The sequence below is a fragment of the Dreissena polymorpha genome, chromosome 16 (assembly GCF_020536995.1).
Source record: "Dreissena polymorpha isolate Duluth1 chromosome 16, UMN_Dpol_1.0, whole genome shotgun sequence".
Taxonomy (NCBI): domain Eukaryota; kingdom Metazoa; phylum Mollusca; class Bivalvia; order Myida; family Dreissenidae; genus Dreissena; species Dreissena polymorpha.
This window is the reverse complement of record NC_068370.1, coordinates 18,223,534-18,250,223: the sequence shown is the minus strand read 5'-3', so window position 1 is coordinate 18,250,223 and position 26,690 is coordinate 18,223,534. Positions and strand designations below refer to the sequence as shown.

General features: G+C 34.0%; 1 protein-coding gene across 1 annotated transcript in view; it reads right to left on the bottom strand.

Moving 5' to 3' along the window:
- The window catches only part of LOC127861693 (KICSTOR complex protein SZT2-like), a 167,356-nt gene that overhangs the window by 84,735 nt on the left and 55,931 nt on the right, over positions 1-26,690 (bottom strand). Inside the window, 7 exon segments of the mRNA XM_052400377.1 lie at positions 606-825; positions 2,079-2,340; positions 5,277-5,421; positions 5,673-6,376; positions 6,378-6,540; positions 7,383-7,434; positions 15,020-15,132. Of these exon segments, the coding sequence (XP_052256337.1) occupies positions 606-825; positions 2,079-2,340; positions 5,277-5,421; positions 5,673-6,376; positions 6,378-6,540; positions 7,383-7,434; positions 15,020-15,132 (1,659 nt within the window).

The following is a 26,690-nucleotide window of genomic DNA, read 5'->3' as shown; positions in this document are numbered from 1 at the left end:
TGCATTATAAGTTCATGGCTTATTGAGATGCTCTCAAGTCTGTTTCCTGGTTAGAACCAGTACTTGGCATATTCGGAAAGATCTTTAGACAGCTCCCACAGTGGGGATCGTAATTGTAATCTCCTGTTCGCTATGCAGAGGCCATTGCGACATTTTATAATTGCTTGACTAATTAGTAATAGGCCATACAAGTTAGGCAAACTTAAAGAAATATTCACAAAGAAGCAATTTGGTGTGTGTTTTTGTTCAAAATATTTGTATCACTTTTATAGAGTATATATAGATTCATATTGCATGCAAATCAAACAACATCTTTTCCTTGTTTCTAGATATAAATATAATATATTGACAATATCATATTAATTATGTGTACATTTAAAGGAGCTATTCACAAAAGATCGACAATTTTGATACTAAAAATGGTTTCTTCAGCCTAGTGGTTACAACAACAGCTTGTTCGACCAGAGGCAATGTGATTGAGATCTGGTTAATGCTATTTTGTATCTTTTTTTCGCTACAGCTTTATGTCACAGGAAACATAATGGTTTGTTGAAATTCTGTGAACAAGTCCTGACAAAGAAGAAATTCTCAATCCCATGTTTTACCTCTGGCTCCGGACAGTAGAAATAATACTCCGGGTCAGAGGGTACCGGCCTAAACCAGCGCCCTACGATGTCTTGGAACTTCCTCTGTACAAGATTGTGCAGGTTTTGCTGCGTCTTGCACTGCATATCCAGGTGTAAAGAGGGAAGGTCAAGCTTCCACGTCATCTTTGGAATTTCAAGGACACTCAGCATCTGCTGACCTTGATCACCCGGAAGATCACTGGAAGTTTTAAGATGTTTCATTGATGACTTAATGTAAAAGCACAAAACATTAGGGCTAAGGTTATCTCAAAACCAATTTAAATATTTACTTGTTCAAAAAAGCAACTAGAATTTGTGAAGTAAAAATTCTGGCTGAATAAAGTTATATTACCATGTTTAAACAGAGAGCCATTGTCAGAAAGATATGCCTGTCAAAACAAAATTAGATATAAGATTGGACAAAGTCTTGATTGATTCTCTTATTTTACCATTAACCTAAAATTGTCACCTTGACCTTTGATCTAAGGACTTGGTTATAAAGTATGACACTCAATACACTTGTAACTGCTGCAACATTATTTTAAAATCCTTCATATACTCAATACTATATTTTGTCCTTTTACATTGATTTGTGTCATTGACCTAAGACCTAGTGACCTGAAACTCTGTCTCAATTTTTGCCAATTTGAAAACCCACCCATGCTGGACACAGTAATACATGTACTCCAGACATAGACTTCAGCACTAATGTCCAAAAGTTGGCCTTTAATCTTGAATTGCGATCTTGATCTTAGATCAAGGGACCAACTGATGACTGCAAAACTATGTTTCATCATGCCGATCACTTTTTTAAGTTATTAGATAGTAACAATATTTGACCTATGACCTTGAATTTCAATATTGATATTTGACCTTGGGACACATTTCTTGTGTCTTGTGTCTCATTATTCTGATCATTTCTGACAATCTATCCATGCTGAAACAATATATGCTCCAGACAAAGTTAGGTGTACACATTTCTTTCATTTGACCATTGACTTTAAATTGTGACCTTGACTTTGTACAAACTGACCTGGTTCTGGGTCAATGCAAATTATGGCAAAATCCATCCATGCTGTTGAAAAAACTTAAATTCAACCTTTGACCTTTAATATGTGACCTTGACCTTGGAGCTGGGAACCACTTCTTGAACACAACAATCTGTCTCATCATGCTGATTAAGGCATACAGTAATTGTTATCAGATCAAATTTGCATATTTAAATAAAAAATCTTACAAGACACAACCCAGTATTTTGTTCATATATGAACATGCACTTTCTTACTTAAGTATATCTTCTTCTTTTTCCGATACAGCACCTCTTCTAAATAAAAGATTTTGTGCTGGCGTCATATTGGTTAAGAGGTGAAACTGTGCAAAGGTGCTCAGTTTCGTGTAAGTTAAAAATTATTTACATTGTGTTTGGCCCTAATTATATTATGAACACCATACCTGGCTTCATCCTGGACCTCCATAAACCTGACGATGGAGGGTGACCTAAAGTCGTCAGCTATCTGAGTGCAGGCATCATCATGGCTACGCTCCTGGTCTTTTCTGGCCTCGTTCACGAGGTGCTGGAAGTGCCCACACGATGCGTGGAGGAATGAGGTCATGTTGGCCTCAAGAGGTATTGACTCCTCGCAGATCTGATTAATGGCGGCATCTACGTCATGGGAGTGTACGGTGTAGCCCTTCTGCAGACTCAGGTACACTCCTACAATTTTTGTGGTTGAGAGTCCAGTTGGTCTTTTACAACAAGAGGGCCAAGATGGCCCTAGTTCGCTCACTTGAGAGGAGTCAGTTCATTCAATCTTTACCAAACGTCAAACTTGACCTAGATATTGTCCAGACAAACATCCTGGTCAAGTTTCATCATTATTGAACCAAAACTCTGGCATATGGAATGATTTTGTTTTTGTAAGATTTGACCTGGTGATCTATATTTTGAGTTGACCCCCCTTACCAAACATCAAACTTTGCTTACAAAAATAAATATTATGACCAAGATTCATAAAATCTGAAACAAAATTGTGACCTCTAGAGTGTTTACAAGGATTTTGTATAATATAATGAAAATTTGGACAATCTAAGGGCAATAATTATGGCATTAATTATGTGATATATATAAAACCAATCTTTTCACCAAGTTTCATGATGATTGGGCAAAAAATGTGACTTCTAGAGTGTTCACAAGCTTTTTTTACTATATAATTATGAGAAAACTGCCCCCCCCCCCCGGCAGCCATGTTATTCAACTGACCGGAACCATTTTCAAACTCAACTCTCATATCAAGGAAACAAATGTTCTGACCATTGAAAATTGGGCCAAAAATGTGATTTCTAGAAAACTGCCCCCCCGGCAGCCATATTATTCAACTGACCGGAACCATTTTCGAACTCAACTCTTATATCAAGGAAACAAATGTTCTGACTAAATTTCATGAAAATTGGGCCAAAAATGTGACTTCTAGAGTGTTCACATGTTTTCACTATATACATATAGAGAAAAATGCCCCGCCCACTGGCGGCCATGTTTATCACCGATCTGGACCATTTTCGAACTCGTCCGAGATATCAATAAAACCAATGTTTTGACCAACTTTCATGATGATTGGGCAAAAATTGTGACTTCTAAAGTGTTTACAAGGTTTCTCTATAGCCAAATAAGGAAAACTGCCCCCCCCCCCTTCCCTGGCAGCCATGTTATTCAACTGACTGGAACCATTTTCGAACTCAACTCTCATATCAAGGAAACAAATCTTTTGACCAAGTTTCATGAAAATTGGGCCAAAAATGTGACTTATAGAGTGTTCACATGTTTTCACTATATACATATAGAGAAAAATGCCCCGCCCACTGGCAGCCATGTTTTTTCACTGATCTGGACCATTTTCAAACTCATCCGAGATATCAATAAAACCAATGTTTTGACCAATTTTCATGATGATTGGCCAAAAATTGTGACTTCTAGAGTGTTTACAAGGTTTCTCTATGGCCAAAATAGGGAAAACTCCCCCCCCCCCCCCCCCGGCAGCCATGTTATTCAACTGACCGGAACCATTTTCGAACTCAACTCTCATATCAAGGAAACAAAGGTTCTGACCAAATTTCATGAAAATTGGGCCAAAAATGTGACTTCTAGAGTGTTAACATGTTTTCACTATATACATATAGAGAAAAATACCCCGCCCACTGGCCGGCCATGTTTTTCACCGATCTGGACCATTTTCGAACTCATCCGAGATATCAATAAAACCAATTTTTTGACCACCTTTCATGATGATTAGGCAAAAATTGTGACTTCTAGAGTGTTTACAAGGTTTCTCTATAGCCAAATAAGGAAAACTGCCCCCCCCCTGCCCTGGCAGCCAAATTTCATGAAAATTGGGCCAAAAATGTGAATTCTAGAGTGTTCACATGTTTTCACTTTATACATATAGAGAAAAATGCCCCGCCCACTGGCGGCCATGTTTTTTCACTGATATGGACCATTTTCGAACTCGTTCGAGATATCAATAAAACCAATATTTTGATTAACTTTCATGATGATTGGGCAAAAATTGTGCCTTCTAGAGTGTTTAGAAGGTTTCTCTATAGCCAAATAAGGAAAACTGCCCCGCCCACTGGAAGCCATGTTTTTCAACTGACCGGAACCACTTTTAAACTCAACCAACATATCATTAAGACAAACATTTTGACAAAGTTACATGAAGATTGGGCATGAAATGTGACTTCTACAGTGTTTACAAGTTTTTTCTTTTTTTTTACCTAGTGACCTAAATTTTGACCCAGCATGACCCAGTTTCAAACTTGACCGAGATTTTATTTGGACAAAGCTTTTGACCAAGTTTCATGAAGATCGGACAATAAATGTGGCCTCTAGAGTGTTTACAAATAAATGTGGACGGACGACAGACGGACGGACGACGGACAAAGACCAGTCACAAAAGCTCACCTGAGCAATCAGGTGAGCTAAAAAGTTAAACAAAATAGCTGACTTTTGTTAAATGAGCGACACTCTGGGAAAACAGGGGTACATTCATGTGCATAAAATATTGTTTAAGATTAGCCTGTGCAGTCTGTACGGGCTTATCAGGGACAAAACTTTTGGTGTTTATGGAATTTTTTCTTTAAAGGCTGAATGTGGAGTTTCAGAAAAGCCTGTGTGGACTGCGGAACTTGCTCTTAAATGCTCATTCATAAAATTGTGAATAAATTTTTAAAAACATTTGATTTTTAATTTCCTATTAGTTCATATTCCAAATTATGATAAAATGTGTTTAATATAAATATAAATGTTGCTTAGAAATATATTTAAGTATATCAATGTATTTCTTTGCTTTTACTGTTAGTTTGAATCTTAGCTTAGCATTCACCAGCATATTTAAGACATTATAAATTCAGAATTATTTATTGATAACATAAGGGAAAACCATACAAAGAAATTTAATACCAAATACAAGTATTGTTGCCTATGTCTTCTATGTCCTTTCTTATACTGAAGTCTGAGAATGTGAAATCTTAGTGAATCTAAGAGAGTATACAAGAAAAAAAATTAAATAATTTATTTTTATTAATTCTTACTCTGCTTAGAAGTTAACATTATTGTTCTCCTCTTGCACATTTTTTATTGTTTGCACTTAACCTGACCTTTAACAAAAGTGCTGAAGAAAGTCTCAGAGATGAAGGAGCACTGTTGCCATAGCAAATCCTCCTCCCCATTTGATGACCCCTCAGTTGACCTTCGTTCATTTGACCTCCAGCTGGACAGCCTGTAACTTGACTCCTCACCCTCCTGTCATTAAAAGAGCTTGTATAATCATATATGTAACTACATGGACTTGAGATCAAAATGATCTAAGAAGATCCCCAGATTATTACTTTAAACATATTCTTCAGCTATGTAAAATAACAAGTGACTCTATGCGCAATTATTTAACAATGAAAAACATAATTAACAATTTCTAAATAGTTAAGAGCTATCGGTTGATGTGAGATTGGTTGTGTTTTGATAAAACAAGACATATCCAGATAAAGCCAATTTACCTTTATACTATCGACGCTGAAAGAGACCCTCTTAAGAACCCTTGGGCTCGCATTCATGGAAATGTCACTGTGTTCTGATACAAGGTCAAACGTCATGTCTTGAAAAATATCTGGCGGAAGTTTGAAGTCGCGTGCGTGGATCAGGGAATCCAAGATATTGTGAGTAACACATTCATAAATATAGACAGGGATTGATAGAGGCTTGGACTGGACAGAGGCTTGTGGAATTCTTAATTTCAATTTTGACTTGGCCTTCTTAACTCCTGTCACACCATCAATACTATCAACAGCTTCAGGACTCAGTTGTTCAGTGTCTAATATGTTATCAGGAGCATGATCAGTTTTATTATTGCATGTAGAAAGAGTCTCTTCAGTAGCATTGACAGCTTTGTCTAGTTTATTTACTTGTACAACTTGAGAAGCACTTTCCTTGTGTGGATGGTCAGTTTCTGATTCAGTTTCTGGAGCAGCCTTTCGTTTACCCCCTTTGTGTAACAGAACTACATCTTCAAATGTCGAGGGAACTATGGTTATCAGAAGAGAGTTATTTGCAGAGTTTCTCAAATAACACATCCACTCAGGGAAAACTATCGGCTCCACTTTTGTTTGAGATCTGCTTTTATCCTGTGGTTGTGTTCTTTGCTGTGATTGGTTAAGTTTGTCTTTGGAGGAATCTGAATCTGATTGGTCAGTTTTTACTAGGAGTAGCATTTTCATTGGCTACATCAAGAAAGTTGTCAAAATCACACGGAAATGGATAAGATTCTTTGGATCTTTGCCTCTGAAGTAAATGCTTAATGAAAAGTTTACTTTGGTGTTGTTTCAAACAGACTTTCCTATGGCTAACCACTGGCAAGTTCCTCATGAATCAGGGTGTAAAACATGTTATTGGCATCCATTCTGTGATCTGCATCTAAGGTGACAGGATAATGTTAACTTAGCTAACTAATAATAATAAAAAGGATTTATATCATATAATTATGAAAAACATTTTTTTATGAATTCTTATTTTTTTATACAGACATACAAATCAAAGATGTTCTTATAAGTTATTGTCTTTTTTTAATAACAGCATTTATGGTCAAAGAGCAGAAGAATTATAATGAATGTTGATTTGATCACACATAACTTCATGCTTGCATAAATGGTATCATGAATAGATATAACTTACAAAATAGCAATCCAAATGATAGCCTTATGCCTAAACATGGTCTTTTTGACCTTTAAGTATGACCTTGACCTTTGCATAGGAAAGACTGCATCATGACTTCAGCAAATTGCCTCAATGTCAACACATTTGAAACAACTAAGCTAATCATCATTTAGAGGGCAAAAGAAATACAGAACAGGCATACAAATACACATGCAAACATTTCACCTGCACACATAACATTGACTTTCAGTAGCATGACCTGCAGAATCTTGAATATTTGACCTTTAAGTGTGGACTTGACCATACACATGCCTGACTGACTTCTGAATAGCATCTCAATGACCTTAACATTTGATCAAAGCCTCATCAAAATCCTTCAAAAGAAGAGATGGAGCATATGCAAAACTGTCATGGACAGAGTAAGATAATTCCTAATTTCCCCACCTTATTCTGATCAATTGGAGTTCAATATTGGCATACCAAATGTGTAGGCAGAGTAGAGCAGCTCTGCCTGCTGGCTCCTAGGTAATAAGGAAAGCAGACGGAAATGGGAATGCCACATGCTTGATTGTTGAGGCCACCTGGGAGACGATGTCACAGACGTCATTCCTAAAAACAAGTGTAGTGGGCTATTGTATATGGGGCATTAATTCGCTATGTGTGCCAGGTCTTATAGTCACACTGAAACTCGGAGGTAGAGTAAAATATCCCGATTGAGACTCAATATTTTTCCAGTCATGTTGCACAAGTACAGATACAAGTATAAAGTGCAACACAAACTTGAAGGCTATCTGAAAAGGGGGGAAAAATACTGTAATAAAATATGTTTTTAAACTGACTCATTCATATAATCAATTTATCAGACAATCAAAGTTATACAATTAAAGATGCAAGCTACAATTATACCATTTTGTAGATATTGGAAATACCAAAACAAAAGACATTGAGGTTCTGCACAATACACAAACAGTTCTTGAAATCACAATTTAAGGCTTCTTTATAGTATATAAAACTACTAAAACCACTTGAGACTAATGCATAATAAAATTATCATTTGTTCAGGTGGGGTCTATCTGAAAGTCATGGTAATATTAGCCGCAATGTTTTTTACGGTCTTTTAAAATGATATCAACCACATGTTTGCCCATTATATTTCTTTTGATACAAGTAAAATGTAAACAAGGGCTGTTTGTAAAACAGGCATGCCCCCCTATATGGGCTATAAGTTGTAGAAGCAGCCATTGTGTGAATACGTTTTTTTTTTGTGGTGGTGGTGGTGGTGGTGGTGGTGGTGGTGGTGGTGGTGGTGGTGGTGGTGGTGGTGGTGGTGGTGGTGGTGGTGGTGGAAGTAGTGGTAGTAGTAGTAGTAGTAGTAGTAGTAGTAGTAGTAGTAGTAGTAGTAGTAGTAGTAGTAGTAGTAGTGTAGTAGTGTAGTAGTAGTAGTGTAGTAGTAGTAGTAGTAGTAGTAGTAGTAGTAGTAGTAGTAGTAGTAGTAGTAGTAGTAGTAGTAGTAGCAGTAGTAGTAGTAGCAGTAGAAGTAGTAATAGTAGTAGTAGCAGTAGCAGTAGTAGAGTAGTAGTAGTAGTAGTAGTAGTAGTAGTAGTAGTAGTAGTAGTAGTAGTAGTAGTAGTAGTAGTAGTAGTAGTAGTAGTAGTAGAGTAGTAGTAGTAGTAGTAGTAGTAGTAGTAGTAGTAGTAGTAGTAGTAGTAGTAGTAATAGTAGTAATAGTAGTAGTAGTAGTAGTAGTAGTAGTAGTAGAAGTAGTAGTAGTAGTAGTAGTAGCAGCAGCAGCTGCAGTAGCAGCAGCAGCAGCAGTAGTAGTAGTATGCATTACAGAAATGCAGTTAAGCCTTACATTTGGTAAAATTTAAATATATTACAAGGGAGGCAAATGCAGTAACAATAAATTCAAACTTATTGCATTTGTTTCCCCTGTATATAACAAAGATATAATAGTGTATTACCTCCCCTGTCCTGCTTATATTTATTTTAATCAACAAAATTAAACATTAACACAATATTTAATATACAAAATATACAAAAAATCTCATATTCTGATAATATTTTTACTGATCCACTGTGTTTTACTAAAAGGATGATGTTTCATTGGACTGATAATTATAGATTTAGGATTACAGACCAGTTGCTTCAGTAATATTGTTCAGAGTGTGCCCTGTTGGCCGCGTATGCATTCTTGAGTTATCATTCAAAAACCATTTTACTATTTCGAGTCACCGTGACCTTGACCTTTGACCTAGTGACCTCAAAATCAATAGGGGTCATCTGCGAGTCATGATCAATGTACCTATGAAGTTTCATGATCCTAGGCCCAAGCGTTCTTGAGTTATCGTATGACAACCACCTGGTGGATGGACGGACGGACCGACCGACCGACATGAGCAAAGCAATATACCCCCTCTTCTTCGAAGGGGGGCATAAAAATAAAACATGTTCTTTTAATGCATCTCAATAAACATTTTTTAACATTGTATTTTTAGTCAATTAACGTTTATTTTGGTTATTCAAGCAAAAATTGCATAATACAATAAATTTACATGCTCATTAAAAATATGTTATTTGCAAATTCAAAGTTAATAACAAGAAAAGTATTTGATTGTTATTAACAGCATTATTATATAATTGCTTTTGCATAAAAATAATCTCTCCTAAGATGCTTTTTAATTTTTATTTCAACAAAATTATTAGATTCCTGTAAATCAAACACAAGGCTATCAGTAAGATTAAGGATGCTCCAAATACATTTGTCAAACTATTTAAGGGGAAAAACCATGGGAATATTGAATCCTTTTCCTACAGAGAAAATAAATCTCTAATTCACCCCTAATGCAAACACATATCCTCTATTAACAATTACCATTCACAATTAGCATGCTCAGATGAGTTCAAAATGAACATTTCATAAAATAAAATACTTGCAAGTTTTATGATATTGTGGATGAGTACAATCTGAAGTTGAATGATTTTTGTCTAGTGTCGTTCTCTTTTAACTGTTGATAGAACATTCAAAGCACAATTATTATTATGTAACAGGATAAAAAAAAATATTCAAAATACAAAAAAAAAATCTACATCAGGCTCAATGGCATATCAGTTACAAGCCAGGCAGCCCAAAACTGTATACCAACATCATCCATTATGGTCACTATATTGCCAATAAGCTCCCAGTAGGGGTTTTTACTTTTTTAGAATGTGCTTTCATTCTTGACATTGACATTAAATATGTTATTAAACCAGATATTGAATATGATATCAAACTAGCATAGAATTATCATTCTTTACAATAAATATGTTATCATACCTGAAATTGAATACGTTATCATACCTGAAATCGATAATTTTATTATACCTCACTTAGAATATAGTATCATACCTGACGATGAATATTTTATGCTTCCAGTCATCTAAAGAATAGTCACACCTGACATATTGACATAGAATATGTTACCATATTTGACATAGATTATGTTACCATATTTGACATAGATTATGTTACCATATCTGACATAGAATATGTTACCATATCTGACATAGAATATGTTACCATATCTGACATATAATGTGTTACCATATCCGACATAGAATATGTTACCATATCTGACATAGAATAGGTTACCATATATGACATAAAATATATTACCATATATGATATAGAATTTGTTACCATATCTGACATAGAATATGTTACAATATCTGACATAGAATATGTTACCATGTCTTACATTGAATATATTACCATATCTGACATAGATTATGTTACCATATCTGACAGAATATGTTACCATATCTGACATTGAATATGTTACTATATCTTACATAAAATATGTTACCATATGTGACATTGAATATGTAATCAACCTGAAATTGAATATGTTACCATATCTGACATAGATTGTGTTACCATATCTGACATAGAATATGTTACCATATCTGACATTGAATATGTTACCATATCTGACATTGAATATGTTATCATATCTGACATATAATATGTTACAATATGTGACATATGTAATCAACCTGAAATTGAATGTGTTTTCAGTCTTGACATTTAATATGTTTTAATGCCCGACATTAAATTTGATATGATACCTGACATAGAATGTGTTATTATGTATGACACTTAATATGTTATCTTGACATTGAATATACATGTATTATAATACTCTACATACATGTAGAATATGTTTTCATAGATGAGATTGAATATGTTATCATTACCTGACAGAGATGGTTCTATCATAAATACCATTGAATGTTTTAAAATAGCTGACACTGAATGTGTTCTATCTCTTGATATTGAATAGCATACCTGAAATTGCATATGTTGACACTAAGTATATAATCTAACTTGTCAATTAATGTTTTATCATATTGAATGTGTTATTGTTCCTGACATTGAATGTGTTGTCATAGCATATACTTCATGCGTTAACATTGTATGTACTATATCCGAAATGAATTTATTATCATACCTGATATAGAATGCACATAGATTGAAATACATATTTATACCCAAATATATGAGATATGGTAATACAATTTGGCATTAAACAAACAAAGCCATATTGCAAATTTAATTGTACAACATTTTGTTTATATCAATGTATTTCATATACTATTAAGGGTCTGTAATGAACAGGGACACTGAGAAGACAGGAAGGGATTTTTGCTGTGTCACAGGCAATTTTGATCTTTCATTATATATGCCTCGAGAAAAAGGGGCTTAATGCATGAGCTAAAAGTGTCCTCCCATAAAAGCCTGGGCATTCCACACATCTTTATCAGGGACGACACTTTTCAGCCATGAATTAAGTCCTGTTTTCACAAAGAAAGGCTCAATTATTTCGAATAAATCTATTAATTTTTTAAAGCTTTTTTAAGTATTGTCTAGGAATTTTCAATAACATATTCAAGAACTTTACCATGATATGTGTTGTAAGTGTTTCGATTCTTACACATCAGCAAACTTGAACATATTTGACAGTGCGATTATATGTTGTTGTCTTTATTTCCTTTAAAAAAAAATCGTTTACGGCCTCTTTGATTTTGAGGCATCATTGTTTTTCTTGTAACCATACTTAAAACTGTTCATCTCAAATTAGCTATTTATCAACCATGTCAACAGGTAAGAAATATTTAAAGCAAGTTTTTATCAAGAAAATCATGGTCTTGAGTCAGGCTGCTATCTTCAAATGTCACTTGATTAGCTTCATCGTTTATAAATTGTGTCAAATATTAAACATTGCTTATTAATCAAGGCTTTGATGTATTCTCAGCAAAGAGTAATCCACCAAACAGAAGAAGAACAAATCAAAAGTCCCTTGTGGTGAAATAATGTTAGGGGACAAAAAATCATCCAATATAATTTTTGCTTTCAAGACTCCACCAACTGAAGAACCTGTCAGACATAGTGAACATGAGGTCCAACATTTGGTCAATCTGTCAGAAATGCATCTTTGTAACATGAACTTTTTAAATGTAATTTTCTGACTCTGTTTCTGGCAGTACTGTAACATGTTTTCGACTCTTTGTTGTTTTATGTTAAATTTGTCTTACAATCTGACAGGCTCTGTAGACAGTGGCATGAAGCAACATCTGAAATAAGATGTACCTATAACAGATTGACCAAGGCGGTCTCGTCAATTTTGACACAATCTTCCAACAGAAGGTCTGCTTTAAATATGCATAATCAGTAATTCAATACAAACTACACAAATTTACTTCAAATCTCTGGTATTCAGGGATTTTGGTCTAATCCTTGCAACAAAAAATGTTTTAGCTGTTAAAATATCAACTTATATGGATGTTGTTCAGATTGGCTATTTCATCCAACCCTGTATAATTGAATATAAATGCATAGATCTTTTCTTATATTCTAAAATCTCTAATTTTTAAGCTAGGACACTCGCATAGTTTGTAATCACATCCAATGGGATGCATGATTTTTCTTTTTTTACTTGTCTAAAAAACCTTCAGTGTTAAAATTAACTAGAGCTTTGTCACAGACGTTGACGACAACCTCCACATGAAGAGCAGATGAAAAGTACTTGAAATAGGGAACATCATGCTGTATGTGTAAAACGCACTAAGTGACCCGTGACCTTGACCCCATGACCTAGTTTTGGCCCGGCATGGCCCATGTTCAAACATGGCCTAGAGATCATCTAGATAAACTTTCTGACCAAGTTTGGTGAAGAGTGGATGACAAGTACTTGAAATAGAGAGCAAATAACATGCTCAATGTTTAAAACGCACTAAGTGACCCCCGACCTATGACCTACTTTTTGACCCAGCAAGGCCCATGTTCGAACTTGACCTTAAGATCATCTAGATGAAAACTTCTGACCACGTTTGGTGAAGATCGGTTGAAAACTACTTGAACAAGCAAATTCGTTGAATTGATATCCCCCGCCTATATACTTCTGGACACAAGTGTTATATTTGACACTAAAAAAGCATTTTTTTGAAGATACAAAGGGCCATAACTCTGTTATTATCAGATAGTGTACAATGCCATTTGGCGTGCATCATCCTATTATCAATATATATACTCATACCAAGTTTCAATGAAATCCGCAAAAGCACTTCCAAGATATGGCTCCGGACACAAAAGGGACGGACAGACGGACAGACGGACGGACAGCGCCAAAACAATATATCTCCACCTCTGGCAAGGGATATATACTCGTACCAAGTTTCAATGAAATCTGCCAAAGCACTTCCAAGATATGGCTCCGGACACAAAAGTGACTATAGTAAAAAGCATTTTTTCAAGATACAAAGGGCCATAACTCTGTTTTTAACAGATGGTATACAATGCCATTTGGCGTGCATCATCCTCTTATGCATATATATACTCATACCAAGTTTCAATGAAATCCGCCAAAGCACTTCCAAGATATGGCTCCGGACACAAAAGTGCCTATAGTAAAAAGCATTTTTTCAAGATAAAAAGGGCCATAACTCTGTTTTTAACAGATGGTGTACAATGCCATTTGGCGTGCATCATCCTCTTATGCATATATATACTCATACGAAGTTTCAATGAAATCAGCCAAAGCACTTCCAAGATATGGCTCCGGACACAAAAGTGCCGGACGGACGGACAGCCGGACAGATGGACGGACAACGCCAAAACAATATTCCTCCGCCTCTGGCGGGGGATAATTAGAGAGCGGACACCATGCTGAATGTTACAAAACGCACTTAGTGACCCCATGACCTAGTTTTTGGCTCTGCGTGGCCCATGTTCAAACTTGGCCTAGAGATCATCTAGATAAAACTTCTGACCAAGTTTGGAGAAGATTGGATGAAAACTACTTATATAAGAAAGCAGACATGTTTAATGTTTAAAACGCACTAAGTGACCCCGTGACCTAGTTTTTGAATCGGCATGACCCATATTCAAACTTGACCTAGACATCATCTAGATACCACTTCTGACCAAGTTTGGTGAAGATTAGATGAAGATTAGATGAAAACAACTTGAATTAGAGACTTTGACATTGATCTAACTGGCTGCAAATGCAATCTATTGCATGGTCTTAATGTAAACTACCAAAAAACTAAATTGCAGAACATTACCTGCATAAAAAATCAATTTATAAAGTTGAAGCTGTTTATTTTATTTTTAGTTACTGAGATCTTCACCTTGACCTAACTGGCCCCAAATGGACTCCCAAGCTACGTATACATTAAGGCTCATACACACAAAATGACAGCTCAATAATAACACTGCAGTGATTGAGCAGAAATATTTTCTCTATTGTTAGTAACAGTGACCTTGACATTATCCAAACTTGCCCCAAAAATGGACTCCCATTTACTGCAATTAAGCTTTCTACAAAAAAACATTTCAGAACATACCTCTATTGACACATAAGTTATTGAGCAGAAATCAATTTTCAAATTTCAGTAACAGTGATTTTGACATTTAATGACCACGGATTGTCAACTGTGCTGAAAACCATATTAATAAATATTATTTAATAACACCTTCATTTTATCTGTATGTTGCAAGGCAAACAAAATGTTTTGCTTTAAACGCAGACATCACAAATGAATGGGACCCCAACATTTATTAAAAGAGAACTCCTTACTACCAACCAACGGAGTCATGTGTTAACAAAAAAATAAAAATTTGAACTGAGACCCTATAAATGTGTTATCTTACCTCACATTGACAATGGTGTCGAGGTCTGCGGGTATGACACTGTTCTGACACAGGTAAAGCAGGTGCTCAAACGTGATGAGACTTGATATGCATTCCAGGTCCAGCGGGAAAAACTGAAGAGAATTTGAGAACAAAATACTTGTTATGGTATTGATGGAAACAATAGTTTTATAATTTGGGGAATTTCGCTGTTATAACGTTTTCAGCAAAGATGTGTTTTTTTCTGACAACTAAACTTTGAGTGTTGCAAATCAAATAGTTAACTCCTTGTTGGATAAGTAGCAAGGGTTTCCATACAAAATGATTCAATCTTTACTGATGCCTTTTATGTAATATTGATCTGAGTGATGTTGCTGAATAAATTTTAACCTAAATTTCTGGAAAGTTCTTTATTACTTAATGTAAGTCACCAGAATATGATGTTTTCATGAGCTAAGCTTATGCTCACATTTAGGTAATTATCTCAATCAATAGTATCGTATAATTATGTGGCTATCAATAAAAGAACATGGAAGGAATAAGAAGATCTTTTGTAATGTTTTACTGGTATGACGATTTATGCTGTGTTATTTTATACAATATATCCAAGTTTATAGTGATACACAAAGAATTATAGCAGTATTTTGGAGATGGTAAAAATTTAGCTTTACTTTTGCATTGCACTATGTACCAGCCAATGGAAACATGTTTAGGATTCTTAAACGGCCATATCAACAACATGCATAAAGTCACAGTTGCTTAACAAAAACATAACACTATGGCTTTGGTATTTCAGGTCCATACACCCACTGGATATTTAATGACCTTGAGAAAAAAATACAAATCATTAAACAAAATTATAGTTAGAAATTCGCCCCTGTCAAAAACACATTAAACCATGTGGTAAGAAGACCATATGCCCGGACATGTTTCAGACATTGAAACAAGTCGTTATCAAATTTTAAAACTCCGGTTGAGAAAAATCAATAGTCAAACAGGTTGAGTTGTCATATTTGTTACATTCCCATGTGACATTTATCGACACTATCTCCTCAACAGTGCATCATGGGAAGAACAAGGTGTCCTTTGCCCACCGTCACTACGGCGACCTATGATCTTTGGACAGCCGACCGTGTTTGATCTGCCTTGTATCTGCTCTTAAGATTATTCTATCTGCGGAATATGATCAAGAAATGATAACCTTGTATCTGCCCAAGATTACTCAAGAGACTGAATGTCAGTCAAATTAATTGCTGAATAAGCCATATATTATTCTGTATCTAGTGAAGGACATTTTAAATAAGTAATTGCTGTTTAACAAAGTTATGCAGATTTGTTCATGCCCAAGCTTGAAATTGAGAGTTACTGAACAGAGATAATATAATATAAATAAGCAAACATCACATGGTAATTTGAAGATAGCTAAGTTGATAAGATGTCATGAACTCGCATTTGGGAACACCTGAACGATGAATTTTATCTTGTATTCCAATGTATTGACCGTGAACAATTGAACATCATTTCAACTACTTTACAGATAAAGAAGGGGTTTTAAACAAACTTGTTTAGCTAAATTGTAATATTTAAATGCCATTTTTAAGTGGAGAATTAATCATTAAAAGAAGACTTGCTTAACCACTGCTGTCTGTTCATTAGTTGTAAAAAGGTGCATGAATATACAACAAAAATGTTCTTGTTCCTGAACACTGCAACTGGTTGATTTCTCACTGAAAAAAATACATAAATGTTTATCTGAAATAGAAAGAAAAGCATAATTATTAATTGTTACTGTGGGATTAAAGCATCATGCAGAAATTTAATAATGATATTGTTTAATACTGTGTGAAACTATTAATCATAATGCAGCTGATTTCAAGCATAGTATGCAATTTAATGTCAGTTAATGTTAAAAGTCCATGGTCCATTGAAGCTTGTGCTCCTGCTTCCGCTGCTGTTTCATCTTTTAATCTTCTCTTCTTTCCTCAGATATCAATACTTCTTCATCCAAGCTTTCCTATTTAACTTTCTGTGATATAACAATTTTCTTAGCTTCAATATAAATTCTTTAACAGAGTTTCCTCATGAAGCAAAGTTCCATAAAAAGCAGCAGTCCTAATTTTAGAATGTCTTGACTTCCTGAACAGATAGTCTACAATCTATGTTTAGAAACAACCCAAGTATTCCTCCATTATCCTGTTTCCATATTTAGCAGCTCGCCATTCTGTAATCACTTTTGGGATCCCACTTAACTGTGTCTATTTGAGGTAACAGTTTTAGTCATTGTCCATTGTCCAGTTTCCATAAATAGCAGCAATCAGGTTATGTGTGCAGTTGGAGGAGTTGAATCTCACCCTTGTACAGCACAGATGATGAGATAAAACTCTCTCCACTACATGACACAACCAATATCTCTCACTTATATAAGTCTATACATTCACTCTCATTTAACTGAAAGATGTGATTTGGTGTGTCCCATAGTCATTTCAATCATGCATTCACATGTAAACAACTCTGTCCTTTGCATAGTCTAAATAATTGGTACAGAAACAAGACTAATATTACATAAAAACTTGTTACAAACATTAAATTTAAATTGATAAAAGACTGCACATTTTTTGGGGTAATAACTACTACACAATTTGTTGTAATAAAGACTAAACATTTGTTACAACAGAAAACTATATGTTTTGTACAATTTTTTTCAAGGAATGACATCTTATTTTACACTAATCACCATGGCAGTCAAGGCCATTAATATCGGCGAGTGAAATGTTTTAATCACCCGTCAAATTAGACATTTAAAACCAGAGTCAGTGCTAATGCACTGCTTAAACTATAGAAACCAAAATGTAACAGAAACACACCAATCCAACTCAAGACACCACAATGAATACAATAATACCAAATGGAACCATTATATTTTGAATAAATTTATACATTCATAATTATGAAACACTCCACAACCTGCACCAACCCAATTACAACAGCATTTAATTCTACCGTCCACATTTCCTCATTCAGGTTCTAATCCTATCATACCAATAGGAATCTCCAAACTTTAATCCCCTAGATTCTCGAGAACAAACCCAATAAAAAAAGTGGCACCTGATAAATCAAACATTGCAAAATTGATAATCAATCACTTATTTTCTGATAAGAAAATGTTGACAACTTAACACATTCAATGTATTGGTCTAATAGAGGAAAAGAATCAAAATGGTTGACACTTTGCATGAAGAGATAAGAGAAAAATTCTAACAAGATGATTTTTATATATTCCATATATGAACAATTATGGCAAATATGGTTTTCTATTAGAAGACAGAAGAGTATTTAAACTTTAAATATAGCTGTGTATAAAATTATCTCATATCAGCAACGCAATGAAGATTCCAGTCAAGCAGGGAAACAAATGACAGTTAAAATTAAATTACATGACAACTACAAAAATATGTGTAAACAATGTCTTAGGCATTGAGACAGTTATATCTCGAATTAAAATGACGCTGACCTAAATTCCTGAAGTTACCAACAACTGAGCTTGGCTCAAAGGACTTTGCCATCACATTTTGAATAATTTTACTATTTTTGTTATCCTTTTGCCTATAGGTTCACCCTTCTAAGTAAACATGAATGGCTAAATGGCTAATACTGATAATATTACAGAAAGCATTCCAGATCTGCCGAGCACAATATTTACAAAAAATATTTACTCCAAAAACTTGAGTGTCAGAGGATTATGATAATGTTCACACCTCAAATTATTCACTTATTAGTCTTTTATTTCACACACACACACACAAATCGCAACACTTTTGTGCATCACTTGTGTTGAAAGAGACATGTGAACTGAAAGAGGCGATAATAAATAAATTATCTTTAAAATAACAAGAGGTGAAAAGGCTTGTTATATATGTTACTATAAATGGTTAAGTTTACATTTTGCAACTATGGTTTGAGTCAAAATCCTTGTTAACTGAAAAATCTGCATACATTTACAGGAAAATTAAAAATACAAAATACAAATGTGTTTAAAATTGATGAGATATTTAGGAACACAGAAATTTCTACCTAAGACACATTTGAGCAAATAATCTCCTGTTTGATAAATGAAACTAATAAATTTTCCATGACAAGTTCAAAATCAATACATGCATAGTTTCCAACACTTAAAGAGCTATGCGAATGTTTTTTTTTTATAAACCACTTTACCAAGGCTCATTGCTGGCAGTGGTTTAGAAGAAACAAAAATATATTTGGGTATGGGTACTCTTACTTGAAAAAAAAACACTCTACAATGTGTATATTGTTACATATTTTATATTTTCTTCTGTAAAACAATAAAATTATCATACGCCACATCTTCAGTGAATAACCTTCATTCCACAGAGTTGTCCAGAAAAGAAGATTTTAAATTAAAACACTCGAATCTTATATGTTAATTATGACACAGCCCTATGATCCAACTGTCCTATTAAATATTAATGAAGAATAACAATGGTTCCACTTTAAAAAAATAAATGTACACATAAGGACATTTAACCTCCAAAGTTCATTTTGTAATAAAACAACACATATCTATCCATGAACAGCTATTTTACCATGGCCGTTCAAAATCTAAATTGCTCTTAATTATTTCAAAGATATCTTAGCTCTGTTTACAGATGATATTCACAGAATAAATAGACAAACATTTGCTGAGCTTATTAACCAAGGAAAGAAAACCAATGTCGATGACACCAGTTTTCAATATGCTCCTTAATTGTTTAACAAATACAGTCATTTGTGTTTGTGATTTCATCCTTGTGAATTGCTTTAATTCTCAACAAAAGGGCAAAATGGCCTAAGTCGGGCTCACCTAAGACCAGTTGGCACTTACAAGTTTTGAGATTGTCAGATATTCTGAGCAAATTTGGTGATGATTGGCCTAAAAGTTGGCCTCCAGAGTGTTTGCTAGCTTTTGAGTTAATTAGTCTCAGTGACCTTGTTGTGTAAACCATGTGATTCCACTGCAAACCCAGCTCAGATATCACCATCACAAATGTTCTGAGTAAGCTAGGAATCATACAGATTGCAATAAATATGGCCTCTATGTATTCATAAGCATTCTATTTAATTTGAAGTAAGGACCTGATTTTCATATCCACATTTATCCAGTTTTTAACTAGGCGGTGGTATCAAAATTCTTAACAACTTTTGTGGACGTTTGGCAATAAATACGACCCCTTAGAGACAGTTAACTAGCTTCTTCTTTAATTTAAAATATTGGTGTATTTATTTAGTCTCCTTGTCACCAAGTTTTTAATCCCTTGTCGCACAGTTTTGAAGTTCCCTGAGATATCATAAGGGAAAATGTTCTAACCAAGTTTCATGAAGATTGGGTGATAAATGTGGCCTCGCTGGTGTTCACTAGTGTTTTCTTTAATTTGACCAAGTGACATAGATTTTGAGTCATAAGGACAACTGCCCCTGCCCCTAGCAGCAATGTATTTCAACTGACCAGAACCTTTTTTTTTCACTTGGTTCAGATATCATAAGAAGACATATTATAAGCAAAGTTTCATGATGGTTGTTTTAATTGTTGATGACACTAGACGGACACCAAATGAAAGAAAAAATGTGATCACAAACGTTTACCATCAGCATATTGTGCTCAGGTGGGAAACATACACTGGCAAGAAATTTCCATAACAAAATTAAAAATTAATGTTCATCTTACTTAAGGAAAGACACTTGATATACATGTATGCGTAGTAGTGACTCAGAGAAATGATTAGTCTTTTTAAGTAATTCAGTGCAAATTGTCTAATGCCACATAGCATGATACAATTCTTAGACTAGAACAGTTTGTTCAATACATGAAAGAACCAGACACATAAATAATAAACCATTTACTCCACTGACAAAAACAGTGAAACAAGTGAACATGGGTTATTTACAGCCACTGCATTTTATCATTCTAAATCTACAAGAGTCCATAAACCAATAAATTGTGTATTAAAGCAAGTGCAAAAGATTACTAAAATTGAATACTTCTAATTGTGTTTTACATTAAATTCTTAGTAACTAGGATGAAAATGAAATTGACGCTTTGAAGTTAAGAAACAATTTAATAAAAGTATAATAATATCATAAATCAAATTGCTGTTTATTTATTGAAATGAATTTTTGCCTTGATTTTATTTCTTTTAACATTGATTAAAGACAAGAAAGTCTATTTGCAAATTATGTTTTACCTGCAATAATTTAAGACTTCTAATTATTGATTTTGTTGTTGTTGTTGTGCAGACAAATTCTGCAATGAAAAACCGTATGCACTGCGTAATGTACATATTCAATAACACACAAATAATGAGCATGACCATGTGGTCACTGAGACCAAATGAGACATACATGCACTGTCTACCTTTCAATCCTACTGTTAGAGCATCAAGAAGTACAAATTGCAAGTCATGACCATGCATACATTATCAACTAACAATAACTCTGTTAGATCCTGCACAGCAACCCAGCAGACACACAACGTTGAATCAACGTTGAATGTTAGTCGTGAAGTCGATAAACCTTATTTCAAGAGAGAGAGAGAGAGAGAGAGAGAGAGAGAGAGAGAGAGAGAGAGAGAGAGAGAGAGAGAGAGAGAGAGAGAGAGAGAGAGAGAGAGAGAGAGAGAGAGAGAGAGAGAGAGAGAGAGAGAGAGAGAGAGAGAGAGAGAGAGAGAGTTTGTTTGTTAAAGATTTGTTAAAGATTAAATGTGCTCTGTTGGAAGAGAGATTACATTTTTGGCTGTGCTTATCAGCTTTTTATGTTGTGAATGTTGATAAGTGTGGGTCTGTTTGGTGAGAGTGGACAAATTTGTAGCTTAATAACGTGTCTGGAAAGAGTTTATAGTTAATGAGAATTTAGGCTTTAAATTAGTAACATGGAAACATCTTTCATTGTGGATTATAGTTGTATTAAGATCAGCAATTAGTGGACAATAGTTGCTTTTTGACCAGTAATATTGAAAATAACTAAATATTAAGTGTAAAAGTAAAAACTGCTTATTTTGGAATATTATGAAACTTGTGTTAAAATAAAAATAAAATACAATCTCAATTATGAATAAAGTGTTGTGTTATTAATGAACTCAATGTAGTGATTAAATTGTATACAGTCCTAACAGTTATTCTAATAGAACAATTGGAAAACCTCGCTACATTGAATGGAAATTAATGAAAATTCAACCAAATATAGGCGTTAAGTAATCTTTGTTTCAATTTGAATCAACGTTATTTTCAACATTGAAACAACGTTGATTCAACGTTGATATCGACGCTGATTTTAGGTTGATGCCTCAATGTAGTCTCAACTTTCAAAATCAAATATAACTCCAACCAATTTTCAACGTTGAATCTGACATTGATTCAACGTTGAATCAACATTACTGTGTCTGCTGGGAAGTTAAAATCTACTACACAACAAAATGAACTGAATCTCAGAAATCAATCCTTAATGAAAAGAGAAAGCAAAATAAACAACTAAGTTGAAATCAAAAGTGAAAAGACTTCTTTGAAATCCCAACAAGCACCAAAACAGGCAAACTTTAACACTAAACAAATTTAAATACATTAAAAACACTTGAATACAACTTCATGTTAAACCCCAATCTTTAAAGACATACAACATTTGAAATGAAGACTTTACAATTCTTATCACTTAAATTATAAAATAAGTGCAAACATTTTCTTGTTCCACATAGAATTCTGCAAACATTTTCTATGTATGCATGTTCCATAGTAACATTTTTCCTATGTTTTAGTGGTATGTATCCTTTTCCCACATAAGTTTTAGTGGTATGTATCCTCTTACCATCCGTCTGTTACCTAGCAAATGAGAGTCCCAGGCCCCAGTGAGCTGGAAGAGTTAGATCTGGCATGTAGAAAGACTGCGAAGATCCAACCTTCCAACCCGCCGACACACGGATAGACATAACAATTATTTCTGTGTTATTTGCTTTGACAGTTCACAATCTATTTCAAGTAACTTGCCTTGATGAAACACATTTGTGCAGCTTGTGAACTTTCTTTAAATATTACTTCCTCAATTTTGTGTCTATATTTTATAATATTTGGTGCTTAATTTTGTGACCAAATCATGCTAGGTTTCATGCTTGGTTTTCGAACACCCAACTTTCTGATTTCAGTTGTGATTACTCCAGTGAATCTACAATTATGACATTCATTCAATTTCTTCCTTTTACTTCATGTTTGTTTATTACAAGTTAAGCTCTATTTAAGCTAAAAAACACCCATTAAGTTTCCAGAATCAAAGGTTTATCGAAGTCCATGTTTTTATTCTTCATTTCATGCCATTACCAAATCTTCCTATTTATTGTTCTTCCCTTTCATAAGATTTAACATCCTAAGTAAGGAAGTTTTCAGTTGTCTGCAGTTTAACATCCCATTTCACAATCTGAATATCTTTCAAATGACTGACACCAAATTGCATACATGCTTAACTTGAGACCTTCTAAAAATCTGCAGCTGTATTTTAAACATATAAAATGTTCAATTTAAATGTAATATTTAAGATTAAAACAATTATTTTGCAAATTATACAATGAAATGTGTCCATATTAAAATTATCAAACAGTTGTAATTCTAAACTTAGAAAAATATTTATAGAAATAAAATATTAAGAGAAAGCAGATATCTAAACTTATAACTCAATTCCCAATGACATTTCAAACTTCTAACTTTTTGATAAATATTACCAACAAAGAACAATTGCAAAGCAAACCTTGTAACAACTTCTGGACGAGTTGACCATCGGATCGGTTAATCAAACAGCTGTGCCAAATCACATCAATAGCTTCATTTAGGTTTCAGTCACCTAACAATTTACATTTCACTATTTACTGTGATGCAATCAAAAATGTATGCTAAATTTTGAACTTAAGTCTATTGCCAACTCAATATGCAAAGAATTTTTTTTATATTGTTAAGCACGAAATTACTACGAGAATCTCCTGCGATTGTTTACTGAGCCAATGAGCCACAACTCCCAGTTATATGGGCCCCGACCATGTGGGACCGAGTTAGACTTTGAGATGTCACCTATCAGTGGACGAGTCCACTTTTATATCTCATATCTTAAGCTGGTAGGTCAGGAACAGCACAAGTCCAACAACACTGATAGTGAAATGAAATTTCAAACATTTGAGTACCTTAGACTTACTTATATATGAATTATTGTGCATTATTTAAGAGTATTTAGATAATAACTTATTAAATGCAATAATGTTGAAAATTTTAATCAAAGTAGCCATAGTTTAAAGCCCCTTGCTCCTTACGAAAGTAGAATGGAAGAGTCCACGTAAAACTTGTATGGACATCAAATTGGGCAAAGTCTTAACCCTAAGATCAGGCATTTTAAGCCCTTTTCATAGATAAGAATTGGGACATATCTGAAAACCATATTTGCTTTTACAAACAGATCAACTAAGCTAGGTCTTTATCTTGAAACCTAAGTAAGACAGACAGATAGGAAGAAATGTTAGCAAAAATTTCCTCTTTATCGTAAATGATTGCATTTATTTTTCTATTCATAATTTTTGTTCAATGAAGACATAATATACTATATAATTGTATACTGCAAAACAATGACCACTTTACAAACAAGTTTCAATAGTCATTCACAAAACGCGAACATAACATGAATGTTTGTGCAATATAGCCATCATTACAGTCTGATTTCTTTCTTGTATTTGTTTTTGTAAAACAACTCACTTGGTTATTATATGTGTTATTATCATAGTGGGGTAAGGAACACGAAGTCAACATTTAAATCTTGGGCTAATTAAAACTGATTGGTTTGGGTAAGCATGGCTGTAAAGTGTGGTACAATTGTAAAAATAATTTTCTAATTAAACAAAAATATAAGATCTGAATCAAATTTCAATCAGAAAATACTGTCACTATCCTTTATGATAGATGCATTGGGTATTAATTGTGGAGATATAAAGCAACTGAAACACTACATTTTTAAATGATAACAAAATATGAGATTTGAATCAAACTTGACTCTTAAAATACGGTCATTCATTATTGAGGCAGTTCAATGTTTCCATACAAAGCACAAACGTTCAAGTTAAAATATTAGGTGGGTGAGTCTATGTTATCACTACTTGAAGTAATATTAAACAAACTTTGGCATATCTAGGGTGTTCAGAAGAGAGTACTTGAACATCTTATCATCATGAATATTTGATAAAATATTTCAGGGGTTTAAACATGACTGTGAAATAATCAGCAAATTATGTGCCTCTGAAACAACTTAAGTCATCATGTATATGCATACAATGTATACACATTTTATTGAAACCATAATGAGCCCAGATTATGCAAAACTTTACCAGTAAATGGTTTATTTAAACAATGGTTTATACAGCCATGTTTGTATACTATGTATATCAGCTGTTGAATTATATATAAGAGATGTAATACAAAATAAATGGAGGCTCTGTATTTGATTTAATTCAATATTACATAAAACATAACTTTCTTTAAGTGCCAGTACATCATTCCTTAATTATTAATATCATACAATTTTTCATGTTAAAACATCATGCTGAAAACGTTCAACTATTTTGACCAAATTTTTCTCAGACGCATAAATGATACAAACATAATAATTATTTGAGTATAGTATTCCGTTATTAAACAGCATTGTGAACAATGTTGTGATCAGGGATCATATTTTTTTCGGTTTTGTCGGTCCTAGACCGATTGGGGTCATGAAAGACCGATACAGTCGGTCCGATTCTGTTTGCTAAAATTCCCATGTCATGAAATCGATTACACAGTGTACATGCTAACACACCCTAATGACAATCTGATCTCGATTAGGTGTGATGAACCATTCGCTGCAGTCTCTAAACCGGTCAGGACCGGTTTATTGTACGTCAGACCAAGAATAAAAAACTTGTGAACAGCAGATTAAAGACGCATCCAAAAAGACGCGTCTGAAAGCACCCGCTGTAACTAAACAAAACATGCCGATACATTTTCCACCAGCGTAATAATCCGGTATTATAATGAAAGTCGCGGATCTGATCAACCGGAACAGCCGAAAGTTATTTTTATGGGCGGAACTTCACATAGATAGTATGCAAGAAAAATTATATACATTGCATGAATCTTTAGTAAAACCGTGTTAGAATCGAAATAATTCGTGTACTTTAAAGTTTGTTGTTGAATAACCCACGACCGGAAAATTAGATGCCTGGTTTCAAATGCTTCGCTCTCGTGATTTAATCCCTACGCATATTAACTATCAGCCGTGGGTTATTTGACAACAAACTATAATGTACATGAATTATTTCTTAATTATTTGGTTTTGTTATTGTCAGTAGCTAACCTACGCACAGACATTTGTGAGTATTCCACCTGTGTTTAGGCAGAAATATATAACGTCGATGTATAATTGTAAAATAATATTTTTATTGTATAACTATTTTATTATTCATTTTCATCGTTAAATACTAAAGATAGCACAAGGGCTCATGAAATTTAATGATGCTGTGAGACATAAGCTTAAACATATTTTTTCTTGCATATATTTCTTACTATAATGTTGATTTAAGCATGAGATACTTATTTTTTTACTGCTTTTGTGATGATTTGCAACCAATCTTGTTTTGTTTTTTTAGTTT